Source organism: Struthio camelus, chromosome 1 (assembly GCF_040807025.1).
Source record: "Struthio camelus isolate bStrCam1 chromosome 1, bStrCam1.hap1, whole genome shotgun sequence".
Classification (NCBI taxonomy): Eukaryota; Metazoa; Chordata; class Aves; order Struthioniformes; family Struthionidae; genus Struthio; species Struthio camelus.
The window spans coordinates 185,530,680-185,555,517 of record NC_090942.1 but is presented as its reverse complement, the minus strand read 5'-3'; the positions used below and the strand labels follow the sequence as shown (position 1 = coordinate 185,555,517).

General features: G+C 34.2%; 1 protein-coding gene across 2 annotated transcripts in view; it reads right to left on the bottom strand.

Annotated features, from left to right (window-relative positions):
- Positions 1-298: 298 nt before the first annotated feature.
- DIAPH3 (diaphanous related formin 3) overlaps positions 299-24,838 on the bottom strand; it is a 252,444-nt gene continuing 227,904 nt past the window's right edge. Inside the window, exon 29 of one of the 2 annotated variants that reach the window (XM_068929688.1) lies at positions 299-4,540. In XM_068929688.1, the coding sequence (XP_068785789.1) occupies positions 4,281-4,540 (260 nt within the window). In that variant the 3' untranslated portion in view covers positions 299-4,280. The remainder of the gene's footprint in view (positions 4,541-24,838) is intronic. The other variant, XM_068929689.1, reaches the window with a different exon arrangement.

Genomic DNA, 24,838 nt, shown 5'->3' with positions numbered 1-24,838 from the left:
TGGTTTTACAATAAAATATATAGCCACAATCTTAATATTATACTTTAGGTGAATACACAGTAGTGTGATATAGAAAGGTTATTATATAGGGAGTAAGAAAATGTGTTTGCTTTCTGTGCCAAAATAATTTAATTCAGATAGACTGATTAATCCATGGCATAGTTAATTTAGTAGCAGATGGTCATTTTACAGTTTCTTAAATATAGTAATCTTGGCATAAAATAAGACTCAAAACTGATAAAATCGCAAGTCTAGTAGTTTTTATTTCATAAACTAGGCAACGGTTCCACAAACTGAATTATAAGTGAAGGTATTTTTCTACTCTAGTTCAGTTGTGTAAAACCCACATCAAATACATTAAAAAAAATAGAAAGTGGTTTAGCTTTGTTGCATTTTGTTCTAGAGAAAACAATATACTCATGTAATTTTTTTCTGAGCTCTTTTATTTGACCCTGCTTGCTTATTATAATGTTTTAGGTAGCGCAGTTGAAGGTTTATTGACCCTTGCTTGTTGCTCATTTGTTTTATAGTTACTAAGTATTGCAATGCTTATAAAGATTAGCTTAAAACATTGTAATTTAGTCCTGTTTGCTAGAAACAGATGCGGAAAAAGTGTTAGCAGTAAATGTCTCCTTTTTCAGGTTTTACTGCAAAAGCTTTAAGGTCTGGAGTACCTCAAGCCACTCAGCATTAACTCACTCAGTTCGGAAGAGAGTGTGCTTTTGCCTGGGCCAGGGTGAGATTCACACATATGAAGTGGCTGTAGGTGAGTTTCCTTCCTAAAGCAAGGAAAATTATGTTAATGATGTGCTGGAGGAAGGGGGCTTATAAAAACTGTGAGGTTTTTTTTAACATGTGGTCTTTTCTGTCTCATAAGCAGTGGTGCTGCCATCAGTAAGGGGGTGGGGGGAAGTGACTAAAATTCTTTCAGGTTGCTGGTCCCTGCTCCATTCATGGTGCACCTGGTTCAGAAGATCATCCTGTCTTACAGCAACCATTGCCTCCTGATGCTGTTATGCTATTTTTGTAATAAAGCTGCTACCATCATTTTTCCTACTGGGTTCCCATGGCCTACTATATTACCTACGGCCCACAAGCCAGATGTCAAGCTTGGTTGTGCACAGCTTGAGGAGACTTATAGCAAACATAAATATTTTGATAAGGTCAAAACATTACAATTTTGTATGGAGGAATTTAGACTACTGCCATGAATAATATAGTATACATAAACCAAAAATTGATGTAGTAATCAAAATTCTTTTACTGAGTGAAATGAAAAGTCATGCAAAATTAATGTGAAGAATCAAAAAAGTGTTAGACCTTTATAGTTGTACTGAAAAGAAAAGTTGTTGGTATTTGTGCCTTGCGTGTGCTGTTCAAGTAAAGAACGAGCAGTGGAATGTACCTCACAAGATTATCTCATTTAAAACACTTTTATTTAAATAGTCATGTCTGAAGAAATCAGAAAGCTCTTTTTATAAGGATTTAGTTTTCACATATGAATTATAGAAACAGAAGATTTTTACTCTATGCGGAACCTTCTTCAATATCTAGCACAAGTGGTATACGGTTCAGTCCTATAGTTCAAGCAATAGACTTGATAGTCAGTATAAATGTCTTACTAAACATAACTAGCACACAGCATTAAAAGTGTTCCCTAATTCTTAAAAATTGAGAATTGAAATAAAACTAGAATCCCAAACAATTTATTCCACACAATTTAGAAACTGAGGTTTGTATCTTAACAAAAATATAAATACTTAGAAATAGAATGCAGATATGTTTTCAAATTTATTTTTGCCTGAACTTATAAGGCAATATAAGTATTTTTCCCATTTAAAATGTCATTTTTTGTTCAGTTCGAGAAAGATGAAATGTAGAAATAAAACCTACTGTGTATTTCTACTGGACAACTCTGAATCAGTCAAATTATGACGGTACAAAGAAATATTGAAGGGAAAAACAATTACATATTGTATTTGAATGGGTTCTAAGAAGTTGTACAGATTTTTTATTTTTTTTAATATTATTCTAGTTATTCAAAAGAAACTAAGAATTATTTTGATGGATGCTTGAAAAGATTAATTCAGAAATACAATGTCTAAGCAGGACTAAAAGCCCTGGAATACACTTCTAAAAGCTTCTCAAACTGTAAAAAAGGTGGCTTAAAATCTATAATTTTAAGTATGAATACTTATTTAAAAATAGAAGATGCTAGGCTGCTAGAAGCTCTCTGCTCATTGAAAATTCCAATACAGTTTTGTAAATTTTATTTTCTTGAATACTACTACACAGTAGTGTCCTGAACTGTCAGTTTTCTCTTGTGGACTCTCAGCCACTAATTCAAATGAACAAATTTACTGTAGTCAGGGCAATGAATTTGTGCTTCCACCTTTACTTAAGAGGTCACTGTGTTAGTATTTTAGATTCAGTTCTCCATTCCAACCCTTTTGTTTTTAGCATCTCTTCAGCATTTGAAGACATCCAGTAGGTGGTTAATATATATATATTTTTCTTCAACAGAGATTCTCTTCATGTTTGAGATACTATTTTAGTTAGTCAAATATAATGTACTTTGTAGATTACTATTTGTACTGTACCCTGTAAACGGGGATTGTGGTGGAAAAGAGCTTAGTGGAACTTTAATAATCGTATTACATACAATTATTGCATACAATTTACTGTAGTAATTGTACAGGAAATTGTCAGTTCCATTGTGACTCATACTCTACTACATTATGCGGACCAGCACTTGCTACTCATCCATTAAAGATGCATTAAATTCCCAATTCTATGCTATTTCAAGCTACCAGAGGCAGCCTGATATGACAGCTTTGCCCATTGCTTGTAAGTAGGGCTGAAGAGATGACCGTCTGACTGGATTTCTCTGCATCTTTACATATCTAATTTCTGTTTATAGCTTGTATTTTTTAAAGCCAAAGTGGAAGTGTAATTAGAGAGTTACAACAAACCCAGAAACATGAGACTGACTCCCATGATGGCTGAAAAACACCCCATGCAGTGTTTATAAACAGGCCTAGTTTCAGAGTTCTAATTAACTTTATTAATGTTTAGTGCAGGAAGTAAGAAGGCAACTTAAACAAGGATATAAAAAGCACTGAAGCATTGAAACACTGGTTTCATGTAACTGCCTCTTATTGAAAGACATATTTTTCAGGATTTTGTAAAGAAAAATAGAGTAATTTGGAAGAAAGATATTAGATAACTAATACACTTTTATTATAAGGAAGCTTTAAATAATGGAGCAAAGATACTAATAGTAGCTTCCTACTTGATAACATAGGTAGAAATTCCTTATGATGTGCAATTAATAAATACGATAGCCAACATGTAACAATGTACAATGACAATGCGATAAAAGAGATGCAATTATGTGCAAGATTCCTATTGTGCCAGCAAATGACTTTATAGGCTACTGGAAAATGAGGTTGTGAAAACCCAATTGTAAAAATCTTTTCCATTATATGTTCCTTTTACAAAAACATATTAACTCATATGTGAAAAGTTAAAAGATTATATTGGTAAATAATTTGAAGAAAGATTTTTCTCCTGCTATGGACACAACAGCAAAGCATTGCATTCACAGAAACTGTATATATTATTTTGAAATAATCATCATAACTAAGCTTAACAGCAGTGATATATTAATCATATCTAAAGTATATTCTTTGCATAGATTTCTTGTTTACTGTCCATGGATTTCCATTTTGTAAATGCATATATAATTCAGAAAGCTTTGGTGCTCTTCAGTGACCTCAAACTGGAACATGGCTGAGAAATTGAGATGATGCACATTTCCCATCATTACAATTGCAAAGAATGCTATAATAATACTTCTTAGGTGCTAAAATCACTTAAGCATAAAAACTGTAGTACAAAATATAAGAATACTTTTCCTGTTATTTATTGACCCTGATTCCCCAGCATGATGATTTAACAATATTTAGAAGGTATTTTACTTCTATTTTGAGAAGCTCTCAAAACACTGTGGTCAGCAGTGTGTCCACTAAAATGATTGTGCCTTGGAATAATTTAGTATCTGTTTCTTCTAATATTTTTCACATGCTCGATAGATAAAAATACATAACAATCTGCTTACAGTTAAGCAATACTATAGTACCACTTTGTACAGTTTAGGAGTGGAGTATTCACATATTGAGAACTCAAAAGTATGTAATGTCAGTAATTGAAAGTTAGTGTATATTTAAAAGATGTAAGCTACTATAGTGTGTTTTGATTTAATCCTTCATATGATTATCCTAGAGCGCTCGCAGTCTTGCCAGGAGAGCTTCTACTTCTGGAATGGCTTCTCCTTTAGAAGGAGACCCAATACGCTCTGTTTTCTTTTCTTTGTTGCCTTCTCCATTACAGGCTTCCTTTCTCCCAGCAGCCTTGCTCCATGCTGTAGAAGAATTTGTTTCCATGTCATAGGAAATCTCTTTGGTGACTGGGCTTCTCGTCAACTTTAAGCTGATACTGTGGTGTGAACATGACTTCTCTAGTTGTGCTTTCTGGTTCTCTGTGGAAGAAAAAACAAAACAAACGTCATTTCACAATCACAAAATACTGAAACTGAGTATTTTACTATAAAAGCACGTCTTGTTTAGACAAAATTTTACATGCAGATGAAGTACTAGAAGGAGGAATAATCACAAGGGAGGCAAGAAGTTCAGTTCAGAAGCAGTGAGCTTGGTCCACTGGAAGTGATACAGAATTTACTTTCCTTTATTAAATTAGCATCCATTATCCACAAAATCAGGGATAGATGCTTCCAAGATCTTCCTTTCACACTGGAGTCAAAGAGAAAACAGAGCACTCAGCACTGCACAGTGGCTTCCAAAATTGTATCTAGATAATTATATTTCCTATATATTTTGGAATTAATCAAATTTTTAAATTCATAAAAAAAATTTCAGCTTAATTATCCATAGTGATGACATATCTTTGCTTTATGATCATTTAGGCAGCTAAACAATTTTAGAAATTTGCATAACTTTTGCTGCTTTTTGCTAAACATCACTGGTCTTAACTATCACAAGAAGTGCTACTAGTTTAAGATTCAGAAGCTTTGCTGGACTGACATATAGTAAGAGACAGGATTTTTTTTTTTCTCTCCAACTAAAGTGATTGTTCTCTACACTAGCATCTGAGTGATTCTCTCATAGATCTCAAACTTCTTAAAAACAAGCATACTCAATATTCATGTAACCTTGAACATGGCTTGAAAATGGCTTCAACAAACTTGACATGACATTTAAAGTTTTTTGGTTATTCGTTGAAAGATATTCCATCATCCCAATAGTAATGACTTTGGAGCGCAGGCAGTCACTCATGACAGTGTGTTTTATGTGAGTGCTGAAAATTCCTACTGAAAACAGCTTGTACATTAAAAGGCAGCTGCTGAAGATATTTACTGCACTGTCATTCCCTGACCAGGGGCTCACAGTGATGGATGAAGATTTTATACACTTTCTTGGACAATCTCAGCAAATTTTAGAAGTACGATCACCTTTCAGCAATTGGAGGAAAATACATACCTTCTTTCTATCATCTTCTAAATCAGACAAACAATTCTTAATTAAAATCTCAGAAGAGCTGAATTTTTCACTTAGCTGAAAAAGGCAATTTCTAATTTATACTATGGAAAACAGCTTGACACTGAAGATGAAGCAGCACACATTTCAGTTGTCCTGAATCACATAAGGTCAAAGATTGAGGATGAACACACCTTTTATAACTACACAAATAAACCCACCATATTTTATTAAAATAACTGTGATATGTACATTCTTAAATATATTATTCCATTTAAAATGTTTATATTTATTGGTTTTGAATACATATTTGTAGGCTGATAAAAAACATACTATCTGTATCAATACACAAAATACTAGCTGCTCCTCAGCCCTTTTTATTTATATCCAGTTGAAGACAGTGTGGATTAGGCAGAAAAATACTCTTGAAAATCAGTATTTTTTTAAAGCATAAAAGGATCTAGTTTCATAATAGGGGTTAAGTACAGAAGCTGGATTTTTAAAAAGGTAAAGGAAATTAGGTATTGAAAGTATGCTTCCCAGAATCAGTTCCTCAAGCGTGCCAATACCCCAATTCTAACTACTTTGCAGTTCAAAGGAGTCTTCACCCCAAAATAGGCACACGTGAGGATTAAGTATGATGAACTAGGCTGAGTAAGACACGCACTGAACATTTTTGCATTGAGGCCTCAAAGTAAAATTTAGCAATATATTCCTCAGTTTCTCATATTTCACAAGGGGCAGAGTTAGGTGCTTTAGAGTGAGATTTAGAACAGCAAATAGTCTGACCAGGGACCTGCTTCAAAGGAAGCTATTAAGAAATAGTAGATGTTGGGGTCAATTTAAAATCTTGTCCATTTTTGAAACTTAGTAACTGATTTATCACTGCAGAAAGATGTCTCCCATATATTTTGATTTACAATCTGGAATTCATATTTGAAGGTACTAACTGCATAAACTTGAGTACAGCTTTCTGGTTTTTCCCCCCTTTAAAACAACAGGAATGGTGTTGGTAGTCATGACATTATAGGTACAGCCTAATGAACAGAGAATTCAATTATGTCCAGAGTCCTTTCCTTCCATCGGAGAGTTTCTGCAACAACAGGCAGTGTGAATGGAAAAGTGCCTTAATCATCAGCTCCTTTATGTGAGCTGTCCTCATTTCACCTGTTGTACGTACTGTACAGCAAAGAAGTCATGATTCACTGGAAAAAGGACAAAGTGACATGTCCATAATACAGTTGCTGTAGTCTAGCAGCATTTCCTAAGAAATGAGAACATTTTGGTCTCAGTCATGGTACAAAAAATACTAAGCAGTCAGTGTCAATTCCTAAAAAAGATTTGGACATACATATTTTATTCAAATCCAGCGTTATCATCTCAGAGCTGTTATTTCAATTGCTTCCTAAATCAGGTGGCATCTTTACCCTACATGTTCTTTCAATCAGCAGGAAGTTCTCCGCACCATATTGCTGTGCCTAACTGCATGTCCAGGTTTGTCCGTAGGCACTTCCCTGCTTCGAAACTGGCTGTTGTGAATCCCATCCAGAAACACAGAACTTTGCCAGGTGCTTGAAAAGCACACATAGCTTACTCGAGTCCCAGATTTCATTTCAGTAAACATGAACCTAAAGAATTAAATGCTGTAATGCTTGAGGTATATATGCTTCTGGTGGTATTCTTTTCATCCAAAAAGTCACACTGAAGGATCACTTCCATTTAAGTCAAAGTTTGAAATGAGTTAGAATTAAGAAGTTTAAAAGGAGAAGCTTTATTTTCTTAGAAATATTAATTTTTACCTTACCTTTTTTTTAGATTAAAATAGGAATTATGTTTTTTTAACCCCAAACACTCACATGCTTTGTACTGCTTTACACATTCCTTCAAAGCTTTCATACTTTGGTGATTTGGTACCTCATCCATTCCACTGTCATTTCTTTGGCTTGTTGCTGCACCTCCCTCCAATGCTAGGCTACAGTCGTAAATTTGAAAAAGTGCATTTTCAGCCTGTTGGAATGGGCAGTTTAAAAAAGCCAATGCACATCACACATGAATTAAAAACCATGAGGCTGCAAGCTGCAGCAGTTTAGTGCATAACTGACCAGGACAGTAGAAAAGTTGGACTTCTTTAGTGCAATAAAGGGTAGGAGGAATATGGTTAATTTCAGGAATAGCATCAAGTTGAGACTAACTGACAAAAGAATAGATGGCTATTAATAAATTTGTTAAAAATTAGAATATTTCTAACCATCAGAAATAGTTCTGGAATGCCTATATGATAGAAGTGAAAGCAAAAAACATAACCAGTTACAAGAAGGAATTTGATCTGCTTCTAAAGAGAATATGTGATATGGCTGCCTGTAACAGCAGGGAAATGGCTTAGTGACATCGGGACACCATTTTAATCCAACATTTCTAGAACAGGGACACGTATAGAAACTCCATAAACCAGATAGATAGTAACAGGCCTTTCCTAAAAAGTCCTATAATGCTTTTTTTCCATGGTAATTTCATCAGTAAATTGCATCATGGAAATTCATTTAGTTTGTGCTTTTGTCAGTAACCTATTTTTGAAAATAATTGTAAAATAAAATACATATATTTACAATTCAAATGTACTTTTAAAGAACTTAAAAGAATACAACTATGAAATATTAAAAGAAAATCATTTATGGAAAAAAATATCTACAGGAGGTCTTGATAACAGGAAAGTTTACCAAAAAAAAAAAAAAAGAAAAAAAAAGAGAGAGGGGCAAAAAATTGAATTCACAGTAAAGGTTTCTAAAGGCAGGCAGGGAGGATAAAATATTTACCCATACTAATTTCGACTTTACCAGTGCTGAATGCTTCCAGGCAATGGCTAGGCAGAGATCCCATTTTACAGTACTAAAGCCTCAGTGTTGAGATTCCATGATACTTAAATCTTTTTCTTTCCCTTGTTCAATACCTAACTGTGGTGGGGCCTTAACATCTTTGAGCCTATTAAAATTCACTTTTCCTAGGTATGAATTTCCTGAGCATTGGTGTTAATCAAAAACATTTCAAAATCATATTCACATAACCTAGAGCCAAACAGCTATCATCTAGATACAAGTCTTTTAAAATTACTTTGATTAACAGCAATGCTCAGGAAATTCCGTTGACAGAAAATTGTGCTTAATAGCTTTCCTTAGTTTAAATGGTGTCCTAGCATAAAATAACTTATAATGATATGCTTCTAATCTATTAAAGGCTACATACTTTATATTCAGAAAAAGGAAATTATGCGATAATATGTGAACAAAAGAGTCAGTAATGTGAGACCTGCCTGCTGCTAACCTGGGGAAACAAAATATGATCAGCTGGAGATTTTAAAATCTTGACTAATGCTGTTATATATCATATTTAATAGTGAACAAAAATGATTGTAACCAACTTACTGAAGTAGAAATATGGATTTTTTTAAAGCCACTAATAAATATTTAAAATAAAATAGTACTTTGAAAAGCTTTATTTCATTGAATATTTTCTCAGTAAAAGTCTTGATACTACGGATATATTTACTTTTTATGTAAATACTTGTACACTGATTGAAAAAAGTTACAAAACCAAGAAAGAAAATAGTACTTTACATGGTATCATATGCTTGTATTATGGTCTTACGTCTCAATGTAGGGCATGATAAAATTATAACATAACAAAGAACAATTACAGTTCGATCTCATTACATCTTTTATTCAGAGTTAATACAGAAAACTGTTCAAAACCCGAGTGGAATATTTCTGGTATCTTTGGCTTGTGCTCCACATGCAACATTGCATTTGTGAAGCTATGTTTACGTCGACAGATTTTCGCTAGCCCACAGATACAGAGCACCCTTATCACCAATTCAAATTACTTTTTTATGTATTTATCTGTGAAATATATTCTGGTGGCATGCTCTCATGTCAAACAGCTTTAGCTTGGAAAAAGTAACAGCCCTATCCGTAATCCTCATCATCAGCTCTTCAGTGTCGTGCCATAGTTTATCTTTGGTTCCCAGGCCCTGATGTGTGGAACTGAAAGTCGGGGAAACCCTCAGGTGATTTTCCAGACCGCACCACAGGAAGAGATAAGGTGCTTTTGGAAGCCCTGTTGATCTTCCACACATTAGGTTGACCGTGCCATCGTTCACATTCCTATGCAATCTTTCTAAGTGCACTTAGACCTTGGTTGCATACCATGGGCCATGTCAGAAGATCAGTGTATACCCCCACTATCTCCATATGCTCGATCTAAATGAAGAGAAGCTCTTGAGAAGTTAACCTGGAGATCAGTTTCTAATGGGTTCCCTTGCACATACCAAGCTATAAAGCAATCCTGGTGCTTTGCGGAAGATATGCGGAAAACAGCAAAAGAGTTTTGAAGCGTGAACTACTTTTTCTGATGTAAACTGGGAAATAATGGCTTATGTTTCAGCTGATTGAGAATTACTGAGATTTACTCTTAAGTTTGAAAGGCTGAATATGATCACAGTCGGCAGACATTTTAAGGATCTGTTTTTTTAAGTTCAAGACAAGGTTGAAGCTCTGAATTCCAGAGGCATTTAGCTGAAGCTCTAAAGCTTGGAGATAACAGGACTCAACCTATCTTTTGGCAATTCCTATTTTAATTTCCAGTTAAAAAATGGCATTTTTCATTGTCATTTTGAAGTTCCAGATTACAAACTTCTGGCTTATTGCTATGAGAAATAGTAACAGGAAAATTGGTATTTTTTGTTTTCCTCTCATGGAAGAAATGAGGGGTTCATTTTCTGCACTGAATCGGAATTCCTATTAAGGCTCAATGTACTGGACCCTGGTGAGCCATGATTTTACCTGGGCAGCCAGCTTTCCTTAATACAATTTTTACAGCCCAAAGTCAGCCTTATGAAAGTCATTCCTAAAGCGTGGTATTGGTGTTGGAACACAAAACCCAATTCTCTTTCTGGTCTACCTTACTACCCAGAAGCAGAATTTAGAAGTAATGAGAAAGACTGCTATAGCTAGAAGCTCCATGTCTATCACATCACATCACTCATGAAAAATGGGATATCTTCTTGCTGCATAATATAATGAAAAATACTTAAAATACTTTTTATTGCTACTTTTTATTAGTTTAATATTTTTTCAGCAATTTCTATGACTGATAAGGGTAGGATTGAAGAATGTTCCTGAAATGTTAAAGAAGTGTTGCGGGTTGCAAAGACTTATTTCAGTTATACACTGCAACCCCTGCCCCAATACCTAAAGAGGTGTCAGCTGTACTCAGATGATGTTTGTCTGATAAGTAGTTTCTTACTCTTTAAGACTTCCTGATAGATGCTCACAACTTGACTAATCAAAACTAGGCAACAGTAGCAGCGTCAATGAAGCACCGAAACGTGTTACTGAATTTTGGAAGATTTTTTAAGCATTTAGCATTTGTTTCATTTAACAGTGGCTGCTATTCTTGGGTGTTGTATAAAAGTTGTGGAATGGAAGGAGTAACCACTGTAATCAATAAGTTCAACTTAGATGAGATTTACTAAGTTTTCAGAATCAGTGAATATAATTTTTTGTTCATTTCAAAGGAAAGAAGAGAGCAGGTCAGCACTCAGTGAGGCAAGGATACAGGATTTATAGGTACTAAATTTCAAAGAAAATCAATGTGTGAGCTGTGAAAGAAAACCAAGCTGTGATCAAACTAATCTGTGAAGAAAACAACTATGCTGGACCAGCTCCTTTTCACCTGGCACTAAAATGAAACCTTTAAAACTTTTTTAATCACTTACCTATCTACACCTTCATGAAGACTACTTTAAGCTCTGGCTGACCACTCCATTCAATCTTTTTCCTATCATTTTTAGATATACTTTGCATTTGTGTTGAAACAGGATCAATTTCTCTGTTCAAACTAATAAATTCTCATCTCTAATATGGCTATGACTTTTGTTACAAGAAATGTAACTTAAAATTACTGGAATTTAAATGAAAGTCTTGAATGCCTGTCAAGATTAAAAAGAGAACATTACAGACAAAAGTCTAAGGAAAAGGATTAATTATATGGTCAGTTGATGATGACTGCTCCCCCTTCTGAATGTAACATTTAACCTCTGAATATGATTCATGCATCCTTCTTTCTAGAGAAGCTGGTGATGGCCAGTTGCATGATGTCTATACCTGGACACCAGCATGAGAATCTTTAATAGATTATTGCTTATTTGACTGAATGAATTTATGGATCAGATGCAGTAATAAGACGCAAGGAATAAAAAAAATATATTATTTTAGTCTTGCTTATTCACAACACTCAAACTGCTGGGTAGTACGTGCCAAAACTACTTTTAAAATTAGCTGCCTGCACCTTCAGGTGTATATCAGACCTCTGATGAGGCATACCCACTGGCAGTGGATCTTCTGTGCCTTTTCAAGGTGCATTCGGGAATTCCTAGGAAACGGCATGTTCCAAAATGGAAACATACTTTGTGGTCATTAGTGATTTTTAGAGCACATGATTTGAATCACTCTTAAAAAAATAAATGCCTAAGTCTCTTTATTTCAAAATAAACAACTAAATTGGCACAACTTTAATATTATTAAATAGAAAATTAATCCCCTCCTTATTTACACTGGGAAGAAGTGGGTAAAAATAGATTGTGATACTATCTACATGGATGAGGCATACCCAGTGACATTTCCCTGGCATCAGGAAGCAGACAGAAATGTTATGCAACCTAGGTGCTTATGGAATCACAAATAGAGGTATAAATAGAATAAATATCAACTTTTCTTCTTCTTAAAGACAGGAAAGATTACAGTGATCTATGATACAACTAGAAGATAACATACTTAAACTATTTTAAACTCCTTAAATGTAGTTTATTATTTGGGTTTTAACTTTCTTCACAAGCAAATTGAAACCTACTATTTTAAATCCAGTCTACAGTTAATAGAGACTCTAAAATGATAAGTGTATCAGATGGTGATCTGTGAACAAAATAAATTGAGGCCCATACTCTAAAGTCATCCTCTCCCTGCTCAGCTGACAATAATTCATATAGATCCCACATACTAACTTCCAGTGATGCCTTTAAGCAGTAGATACATTTAGTTTGCAAGCCTCTTTGCATAGTATCTACCTATAGATGAATACTGCTTTCAAGTACACTTTGATAAAGAACATAGGCAATATGTATAAAGATTGCTGCCATCAAAGGAAAGCCACTAGCAGCTGCAATGGGTAATGATGAATAATACCCTGAAAATAACCAAAGTGGAGAGGAAACACAAAATTTGTGTCTTTCTTTTACCAAATGTTGTGGAAAAAACACAGTAGGAAGCCGCCTACCCACGAAAAAAACAAAAACAGAAACAAAAAAAAAAAACAAACTCCTAAACACTGACCTGATAGCTATGTGATTCCACTCCTTGCAGTTCTAAAACTTTGGTTTGTTAAATATTTACTACTTTAGCATAAATATTTTACAAAAAATATATACAATTACATCTAGTAATTGCCTTAAGAGTTTAACCCTAAATTGTTTTTATTCACCATTCCTGGCATTAAAGGTTTACAAACAAAGACCCTAACTATTCTGATAATTGCTGGAAACATATAATTTATATTTCCTGTTTTTAGCCCAAACTTCCATTCCCTGGCTTGTATGAGGAATCAAGGTATTGGTAGGCTATATACAGAAGGCAGTGCAGAATATTTTGTATTGTCACAAAGTGATGTGACATTCTCTCATCACCTGTTGCATTTCTGTGTTAAGGAGTTAGTTTTTAAAGGGAATGGGAAATCTAGAGTGCTGCAAATATTTCTGGGAGCAGCATAAAGGGCTGGGGCTGAAAGTAAGTTAGGTGAATACTAGTCTTAACAGTTGAGTAGAAACTTCTCTCATTTCCATAACAAGTACTGGACCAACCCTCTGAGGCAGTTTTTGCCCACACACGTTGCAGTCACAGTGGGCTGTTGTTCACTGTTACCCAAAAGATTGCAAGAACAGAATATGGCTCTCAGGCTGCTCTCTTAAAATATGCCTCTGGAGGGAAACAGAGCAAAGAGAGGGCTGCATGCTGGGGTTGCTCTGACAGGTGAGTGTGGGGTGATTTAATAATCGGGAAAAGTATTCATGTAATGAGAGCTCCAAATCCCAAGTAGATAAAAAAGAAAGATTTACACAATGCTGATGTTAGCTTAAAGATATCTGTGCTTCCTTATACTGTGGGTGCTTCTCTACAGTGCAGAAGCAAAGACCTGTTTGTGAAGTTTAACCTCTGTAAACTGATATCCAATATTGCCTTCATGAATAACCTGGAGAAGGGATGAAGAATCATCTTAGTTCATTTAACTTTCATCATTCAAGCATCATCATCGTGGTCCATTCTTTCATGAGATGTTGCAGACAACTTATGGTCAAAAGCATGCTATCAAGTAGACTGAAAATGTGTAGCAGGAAATACAGTATATTTTTAAGAAGATCCTCACACAAAAGTGAGTATTAGACAACAAAGACACAAGAAAAGTGATTCATCTTCTGCTAGTTCAAGATTATTCATAAACTGCTTTAACATTTCTGTCTTTTTCTCTCTCTCCTTATGTGTTTTCACTTAATGATTTCCTCTCTTTGGGATGGATTCTGATTGGGCCTTGCTCATGTGTGGAAGGAGATGGGATATATAAAAATTTCTGTTCTGCATATGATCCAGCAATAGCTGTGTTGGACCTCCTAACTGCAAACGTAACAGATCATTTTCAAAAGGGACCCGGATCTTCACAGAATGTGCATACGGAATTATTTTGTAAAGATGGCTTTTTACTGAGTCTTGACTTAAATGTTCCAAATATCACTGAAATATCATCGGAGACAAATTCTAGACACATTGTCATGGGTAATTAATTGCTATTGTGCTACTGTGAATTCAAAATGCAGTGTTCAACATCATTAATTGTATGCATTTTTCAAGTGATGAACATATTTATTGCGCTACATTGCAATGATTAGTCTTAGCAGTCACTTTACTATGTGAAGTTTCACTTTAAACATCGGAAGCCAACTGTGGCATTTCCCATCTTCTCTTTCCTTAACTGATTGCACAAAATTACTGTTTAGTCATAATCAAATATCACAACGGCCCAGCTAACCAAAAGTCAAACTTACTGTGTAAGAGATGATTTTTTTTAATTTCAAAAAATTTAATAAATACTATGCCTTAGAATATATAATTTGGGCTAAAACCACTTAGAGATAAGCTTAAAGTGGAACAGAAAATCAACTAAAAAAAGAAAAAAAAAATCCACCAACAAACTCCCCCAACAAGACTGACTGAAAAAAAAGGAATGTTTTGCACTTTTACCTACATTGAGAACTGAAGGCAGAAAGCAGTTTAGACCTCCCAAGGCAATGAAACAAAGTATTCTTATATATAGACTTGGTTTTCCTTTGTCTGTTCTGACTTACAAAGCAGCTTTGCAAATGTGTCTAGCTCAAAAGGTGATATTAAAAACAAAAGGTTAGAGATCATCATGGCATATTAATTATGCAAAAGGAGCCAAACTGAATTTAATCAGAAGCAGCAGTCTCCAAACAGGAAAAATCTTTTTTTTTTTTTTCATGACAGAGATGGTTAAGAAAACATTTATGGTAATGCCAGAGCATCTGCTGATTACAGTCAAAGCTGCAGGATGCCAACATTAAATCACTGAACCATCTTGACAGCTTCTGGGTACTCAAGTCACATTCCAATAATAATTTGCAGTGAAATTTACCCAAATCTGAAAATTAGCTAGAAAATGTTTACAAAGAATAAAGATGAGAGCCAATAAAGCAGATACAAAATTGATTTGCATCTGAAAAAAAAAAAAAAAAACGTATCTAATATAAATGTTTAGCCCTCAGACCTTTGAGAGCTGCATTTAAAATGATAAGTCTTTAAAAAAGGACTAAGGACTTTAAGAACAAAATATAATTTTATCATCCATTTCCTATTGCCTGTGACCTTTCACTTTTTTGTTTAGAAACAAAGTGCGTTTATTTGTTTAATATAAACACAGATAAGCTATTTGGAGAAGGTCTGAACCATCTAAAATCACTTTTTACCTTCTGACACCTGAGGATTCTGCACAGAACAATATCCTTCATTGTAAAGCTTTAATTGATGCATCTATGTGCTGCAGAGGGTGATTACTTGAATAAGAAGTATGAGATGTGTGATCTGGTTGCTAAGCAAATGTGAATAGGAAAAAAAGCCCAAGAAACTACGTAAAAATGAATCAAGGTGTGATCACAGGATAATTATTCTGTGAGCTGTCATGTTGAAGGACTCGCAAAACATTGACCTGCACATGATCACACATCAGCAAATTGCCTGAGGGGTAATTAAAATAATAACATACAAGTCCACTCAGTCACAAAGAGAAAAATATCCGCTTAACTTACTTTTCTGTAGCATGCATGGTCAAACGCATTCTCTTGTTAAATGTAAATGTCTGAACAGTGTGAGAACTCATAGAACAACAGAACAACACTGAAGACCATTCAAATTTATGATCACTGAAGTTAATCTGAATTAGCACTAACCGTTTTCTTTCTTCAATAACTCTAGGCATTTAACTGAATACTATTGATAATATGACGCATTAAAGCACAAAACCTGTGAACTAACTTTCTGAAGGAAGTTGGAAAAGAAAATATAATGCTTTCAAAATATGTTTACGGTTGTAACATAATATATTAAAATGAATTACTGTTGATATTGTAACAACTCTGTACTTAGTTGCCATTGTATTATCTAATTTCGATAAAAACTGTATTATATTTCACATGACTGTTTTAAGACTTTCAAGACTTTTAAGACTTTCAGCGTAGACTTTCAGATTTAAGACCTGCCTAACACATTTCCACTTCTCTCTCTTTAGGCTTTTGTTCAAGTGTTTGCTGTATCAGTCTATATTGACATACATCCCTTTAGAACTCTATACTGCAGATCAAAGTATATGGCTCCTGGTCACTCCCAAATCACACTGTGATGTATTCTATACATCCTTCTTGCATGCACATGAGGAGACATATTTGAACTGTCTTTAAACAAGCTTTCGGCAGTCTCGTTATGGCAAAAATTGTCTTTGCATAGCCTCACGTCTCTGCTCTTCATCCTACTTTTGGGGTGAGCTTTGCAGACTATATGGAATCATTGATGGTTACTAGTTTGCAAGAATAGTGATTATAGATGTCTGCTCAGTCTAGACAAACTCATCAAAGCAATTTAGATCTGGCAGTAAGATATTCTGTGATGGAAACCACTTGATTGCACATAAGAATAAATTCAGAAATATCACTTTTTTTGCAGCTAGGGGAAGTTTTGTGGATAATCTTTGAATATATAAGACCACTGAGATCACTGGGAAAGTATTTTTGGAAAAAGATAGGCATATAGATTTTACATATATGCAAATTCATGTAGACCAGGACATCATTGGTTACTTTTATGTCACATTCATGTCTCATGATCATTGCATAATTCTAAAAAAGAAAATTCTTTTTCTCCTGCCTTGTTCTGAAGAGAAGCTAAACACATCTTTTAGGAAGCACAGCAGATATAATAACTGAAATTGTCTTAATGACACTTTTCTAGAATGAGTATATTTTCTAAAAACATTGCCAGCTCATCAGTTAAGTTAGTCAGTCATGCTAAATATGCTACAGCTATATTTTCTTTTTTTTCTAGCATCTTCATTAGTGCTCATTTCAAAAGAGTAATACTATCCCCAAATAGCTTTGAATGTTATGAATAAAAACAAATATCATTGAAATATATCCCAATGTTCAGCAACTCATTATGATCTAAGTAAAATTTATTGCAACCCAAATCTCAAATACTGAAGTATTAATTCCAAATTAACATCCCACAGAAAATTAATTTTCAGTTTTGCGTTATAAAATAATATTATGTACAAATCTAGATTCACAATATTATCCAGCAATTATGAGGAAGGACAATTCAGCAAAACCCAAAGAAATTTATAAGTTTTTTGGAGCAAAAAATAGTAGGCTAGATATTTACATATTTTTCCTTCAGAAACATCTTAACTGAGGAAGATTATAAAGGGAGGAAAAAAAAAAAGAATGTCTTCTACCTCTAAGAATTCAAGGATTACAAGCAAGAATTTATCTGGTATCTTCATTTTAAAATATTTGCTTCTTCTAAGCTTACTAATCAAAGACTTTTTCCATACTTTAAGCTTAAAATAATGACACTTTCAATACCTTGAAATGAATTTGTAAATTTACCTCTATTAATACCTAAGAGTATACAGCACAAACCAAAAGTTTGATTACATTTGTGTAGGCTCACTTCCCCTTTCTTTAAGTTTAAACAAATAGTTTTCTCATGGCAATGAATACTCTAAAAACACTCAGCATTCCCTCCAGCAGAAGGAAATCTAATATAACTGGGCATACTATAACTACAACTGTGAAACATGTTTAATAGATAGACCACAGATACATATGTAGTGCACCTAGAGAAACAAAAACATCTCTTTTCTTCAATATTGTATGAAATTAAATTGATTAGGCTTATTTGAAACGAGAATACTTAGTCCTTGTGTCCTTGTGCCTAACCAAAGGGCATTGATCCCAGCGTGAGATTCATTGGACTAAATTAATTTGTGCCAGTTGCCTTAGGCTCCCTTCACAGTCAATGAGGAGGAACAAGCGCTTGTAGAGTGCGGTTCAGTTCATCCTAATGTAGATATCTAAAACAGCTAAAGAGAGGTTAGGATGACTAACCTGCACACTAGACATCTAAAAGGAACTGAAAGTCACCACAAACTTTTTTTTAAGGGTTATAACTTTTCCATCCAGAAGGCTCCAACTTTTGACTTGAAGCAAAACCTGCATAAAAGGTGGACTTCCTAGCCTATATGGTGACAGCAGATTTTAGATATCATAAGTTTTTCCTCTCAGAGGAGAAAATGGGGGAGGGGAATCAGGGCAACATTTCATAAATGCATTGTTACTAAGGCCTGCTAGAACATTATGGGTACCATCCTGAACATCTATTTAACATAAGCTATAGAATTTCACTTTTTTTTTTTTTCTGGATCCAGTACCTAAAGAATAGAATTGAAATAAACTATATTCTGTTTGCTGCCATGAATAGTTTGGATATGTACAGCTAAAACTCTGTTTTTTATATAATATACTGACATGAACCATAGATGGGAATGTAGCCATTGTTAAAATAAGTCACCCAGCCATCATTTATCATAAATTTCTCCTTCTGTAAAAATCTTTCTGTTCAGTAACCATTTTTCTAAGTAAGCACAGATCTCAAAGGTGTTTAGGTTTCCATCTCTTAGAGATTTGTAATACTAATACTTTTGTATATGTTTGCAAGTTTCTGACAAGCTTGAAACATTTTCAGTGTTTAAAATCAAACCATCACGAAAAGGATGCCTGCTTCTGTACTCATATATGGAATACAGCCCTCACATGAAAATCATCACTGCCTTAAACTGAAGTTGAGTTAGATTTAATCCGGGTCCTCCAAGAACTTTTAAATAACAGCAGTGTGATTTCAAATTCTGGAATTTCACAGCCATGGAGGACTGCAGCATTTACTTTTAGTCTTTAGGGACGAAGATATAAATGTGATGCGTTGTATAACAAAGCAACTCTGTCACTTTTTCGTATTTATTATTCAGTCTCTTGTATTTGAATTTTTGTTAACTTAGAGATCTAGGTTATTAGAGGACGGAATTAAAGGAAAAGTTATTTAAGTCTCATGAAAATTCTACCAACTTTCAAAAAAATCCTATAACAGTACTTATGGAAAGTAGGCATCAAGTTAAAAAAAAAAAAAGATAAAAATAGTTTGTAGTGAGGCAAACTATAGCAGCACCTGTTATTCAACACTGTTTTAATTCATACAGTCATTCATTGCCATTCAAAACACATGGTAAACAAAAAATTTTCATTGGATCTTATCATCATATTTTATGCATATATTAAAGTTTATTTGCTTCTTGCTTGTAAAAATACTAAATATGATGTCAAATTTGAATTATTCCATAAAACATCAAGCTAAAGAATTAATAAAGAAAAGCTTTAACAAAAGTTAAAGTTTCATCATTAGAAAGGTAAAAAGAAAAAAGAAAGGCTATTTTTGGTATGAAAAAAAAACAGGTCTCAATTTTTGTTCGTCTCTGGACACAAACCTTGTTCATTTTTCCTGATATTTAACAGACTTCTATACTACTATACTATTCCTCACTATACTATACTACTATACTATACTTTCATTCAGAAACAAATCCGAGTGATTTCGGCTTACTAGATTTCCCCTGTTAAATTATGCACAGTTCTATGTTCTTCCATACATGTAGGAACGATCTCTTCTACACAGAAGAGATCCTGCTAAAATGTATCTTAAATTTATGAGACACCTTTTTTATAAGCAACTACCTAAACCATTTGCAGGCCACTGACTAGGGTTGTTTAGTACTGCACTAACTATGCAATTTTCAAGTGCAACACAGAATGGAGGATGTGGCCTATGGATTCTGTGCACCCACTAGTGCTTTACTCCACTAAGATAAGATCCTGTAGAATAGAGAAGCCCCAGGGCACAATCACTATGCCTGACTCTGCAGGAGAACTATGCTAAAGAGATTGCCCTGAGACGATCAAGGGACAGAGCCTATCTCCTGAGGTGGGTTAAAAACAAGTATTTTATGTATCTGTCTCCTTCTTTTGGTTAGAGTGAGCCTACCTTAGACTAGTTTTCAAATAGATAATTACGTGGTATCTGATCTGCCTGTCATAACTGAGTGGAATATACCTACACCAAACTATGAACTTTGTTTACCTGTTTTATACGTGTCTAAACTAGCCTGAGAACTGCCAGCTTGGAATGGCAACTTTGAACTCATCTTTTTAAAAAGCGTTTTTTCACATAGAAGTGGTGCAAGTCAGACAGGGAAGGGAACTGGAGCTGCTAAATGGAGCATACAGCAGATGGACGGCCACGGCCGACAGTAGCGTTCTGCAGCGGATAGGTACAGGCACAACTTCCTAACCAGAAATACTGGTACATCTAGGACTGAGAGCAGAGTCCTCATCAGCCACGGGCACGCATTTCGGTTATTTTTGGAAAACAGTGACCCTTCACTGGTTTAAGGATGAAGTGAATGTGGTTAGGAAAAGACTGCCCAGTAATTACGGAATCGTTTCAACTGCAATCTGTTTCCTGTGCGAGAGTTTAATTCTGAATCAGGTCTTAATGAAAGCGTAACTTGCATTCTAATACCAGGATCTTCACCAGTTCCAGTATCAACTGATTGTTTTTATTTGCAGTTTGACTTGTTTTTAGACCGATTTATTTATAGTTAAAAATGATAAATAAATATTTCACTGTGAGACAGTTAATTATGTATATTTATATAAAGCACGCATAACTATATATGCATTGGCCTTAGGTGACATAGTGTCTTGGAAAGAATTAATGTAAGCAATTATGATGGGTGAAAGCATTTTGGAAAATCAATTTCAGCTACCTGATAGTATGTAGAGAAAGGATGGACAGGGAAAGACAAGATATCCTAACTGATGAGAATATAGATCTAGCGCTCAAAACAGCACTTAAATTTTATTCAGACTTATTTAACTCAGAAACATGTGAAATCCACTAAATGGGATCACTTACAAGAAGAAGTTACAATACAGTAAAATGCTAGGTCCAGTTTAAGCAAGCACTCAGTCACCTGTATTTTCTAGGTTTGAAAAAACATCTTAGAGAAAAGCTAGAAGTGAAGAAAAGCCATGCCTATGAAAAAATCTTTTAAGTCTCTCAGTCGTAGTATAATTTTTGATCAATGCTTCATACTGCTTCTCTCTATTAGCTGAGACAGTCAGCTAACAATCTAATTAAATAACCTTTATTATTACCTAAGCATGAGACTTTTATTGGCTTGAAGTAATATAAAGCTAGATATAGCACCAGTTAAGTATTTTATTCTCAAAAATACACTAATTACCACTTCTTGACGTATTAAAACATAACTAAAATACAAGATGTTACTATTGCAGGGTAAGGCAAAACATTCACTTATGTTAAATCACCATTCCTAGAATTCTGATTTCTTTGAGATGTAAATATTCACAGGTTAGAAAGTATGATTACAAACAAACAGGTTATCAAAGCAAATATACTATGACTAAATGTAAAACCTTTTTAGCTGTTTTAAAGTCATCACATAAAATGTTTTTCATTGAATAATTCTCACATTTCAAAAAATTCTGTAAAATGCAAGAGTAGACTGTTCCCACAATTCACCCCTACAATTTGCAGCAAATCATATTTTATCATTTTTATTATTTATTTTATTAACAGATTTTATTCCTACAAATAGAAAATACTAAATTTGGCCTCCTTTGAAAAAATAAGTCTTTGATGCAATGCACTTCAATACGTTACACATTTTTAAACAGAGAAACAGATTTGTAGTAGAATGCATACTGTTGCAAGCAAGACAGTAGTAGCTGTATCACACTTTAGAGGTAGCCAGAGTTTTCTAACGAAGAAAATGAGTAGCAGGAGAGGAAATGTCCTTGTATAAGACAAAAAAAGGATTAACACAACAGAGGGAAGCAATTAAAAAGATATTCACTAGTCCTCCTTTTAGCAACAGGCATTGGAAAATGTCTAGGGTCCAAACAGTGTTATAATACAGTAAAAACATTAGATACGTCTTTGTGAAAAATAACCCGCTAGAGAATTAGAAAAAATGCAATCGCAAACTACACCTTAGATGATCTTATATATGGAGGACCTTCAATTCTTTTAAAATAAACTTCAGTCTCTGGTCATAAATCAGTTGATTCTAATTACTACTGGGCTAACTGATGACTTCCTATTCAGAAAAAAAGTATCCTGTTCATCCTTACCACATGTATTGCTTTTAAGCAGTGGTAAGAAAGAATAATTTCCCCAAAGTAAACAAAATCTTACATACTTGTTCTCTCTCTCCTCCCTGCAACCAACAGTAATGTTGTTTAAATAGCTACTGCTCATTTAAAAACATGTAGTTTTTTTAATACAGCTTTTAGTTGATTTCAGTTAAAAGAAATACCAGACAGTTATTAATAGTACATTACTATAATGTAAAATTAGGGGCAGTTTAAGAACCTGTCTCTTGATGCAATTACTGTTTCACAATAGGAGGAACAATTTCTTGTAGAGTGACATGTTCCCTTATGTCACAGCTATTCTGCCTTTACAAAAGCTGTTACTTTGATGGGGAGGACAAATGCCTGCCATATATTACTATGCAGTCCATTACAATGGGTTCATTCATATTTATAATACAATCTGCGATGTTGATGCAATCACTTTAGACTTCACTGTTATTTCAAACAAATCCATAAGTGAGAAAAAGGCAGGCTGTTGACAGGAGTTAATGTGGGTTTTACTCTGTTTACAATTGCTTTCTAATCTACTAAATGGCTATGAAAATTGATGCACTGTTAGAAGTGCTTTTATACACTACTACAGATAAAGGGCTGTTCTACTGCAGTAATCTCTGTAATGCTAAATTGAATTTCCAACACTTTTTTTTTTGTTTTTGCAATTTGAACGTGACAGGGTATGCTACTCAATTTATGGTAAGTTTAATGCATCAATGCAAAGCATTTTACATTTTTATTAATTGAGACATCTATTACTGCTGGAAGAAAGTTAGACATAAATTCATAAGTATCAAAAATATACATTTTAGGAAAAAATTGTAAGGGGCCAAAACACGGGTCAGAGTTGCAAAATTTTGCAGTTGAATTCAGGATCAGTTCAAGAGATGCAAGTGAATCCTCAGCAGGTAAAGCATAGCAGCATCCAGCTTGCAGAACTGCTCAGCTTCTCGTTAAGGTACACATTCTACTTAAAAATTACAAAACTAAATTCGGAACTGAGGGGATCCTCTGCCAGTAAATAGCTTTCCAATGCGATTTGAGGGAGACGCTTAGGGTTAGTTTTTTCTTTACAAGACTAAAGACCAGCGAAATCCCAGCTATAGAGAAGTCCAAAGAATGTAAACCTTAGCTTACTACCCTGAAAAGGAAGTCAACTAGAGGGGAAAAAAAAGAAAAAAAAAAAAAGACTATTAAGCTTTAAAAATTCCCTTCCCCAAAGAAATATTAAGACATTTACTGATATGAAACTACATAAGACTTTGGTACAGTCTCTGTAGGATGGGTGCCCTGCAAAATCCCTGATGCACTTCTCTGAAATGTTTGGTAACTCATTAAACACTTACAATAAAGAATGTAAGACTAAACATCTTTTTATGTTAATCAAGGAGATACTAATTTTCTATATAAATAATAGGACAATAATACTAAAACGAAATGAATAGATACATTTTTACATGTCTTCCAACAGAAAGAAATCCTGTATGATCAAGATATTTGCATGTCTAGTAATTTTCAGTTTTAATAAATTTGAAATAAAATTGGATTATTATGTTATAATAATTATTATAATAAATTTGAACTTAATAAAGAGGCATAGATCTGGTTCAAACACAGCTTTTAAGTGAGATACAGCTGGTAAGCTGGATCATAATTTTTTTCAATAAATAGGCTGTTAGATATGAGGATTCAAACATCATAATTCATCCAGTGTCGTTGGTGACATTTAATTACATCAGCTGACTTAAGTAGTCAAAAATGCCACAAAAATGCTCATGCTTTTCAGACAGGAGAATATTATTGGCCAGAGTGGTAAAATTCACTTAAACAGTCAATCAACAAGAAGACATAAATGTGTAGCAGCCAGGCTCCATGAACAGTAAAGCTCTCAGAACATTTTATTTCTCTTGGTTTTTCCCATGTGACTCATCATATTTCTTTCCTGAATTTTAACTTTTTTTCTTCTCCATTTTGAAAGTAAAAAGGCTTAAGGGCTAAATTCTGTAACTCATACCGACTCAGATGAAGGAGAACTATTAAAGCTAAGGGCTACTCAATAAGTCTTAAAGATTCTGCACCATAAAGAGTAAACAAAAGCTTGGTATGTAAAGACTGAATAGTTTTAGAAGATGATAGAATCATAAGAAGGTGCTTCTGGAGTTGTTCTAAAAGGTACCAGGAATGGTCATGGCTGGTAAGCTATCACTGATTGTTCAAAACTACAATATTGATTGCTGTTACAAATGGAATTTCTTCTCCTCCCAAATTCAATAAAATATTATTCAAAAGGGTTATATAGATAAGTGACAATTTTGCTTGCACAGGGATAAGAAAA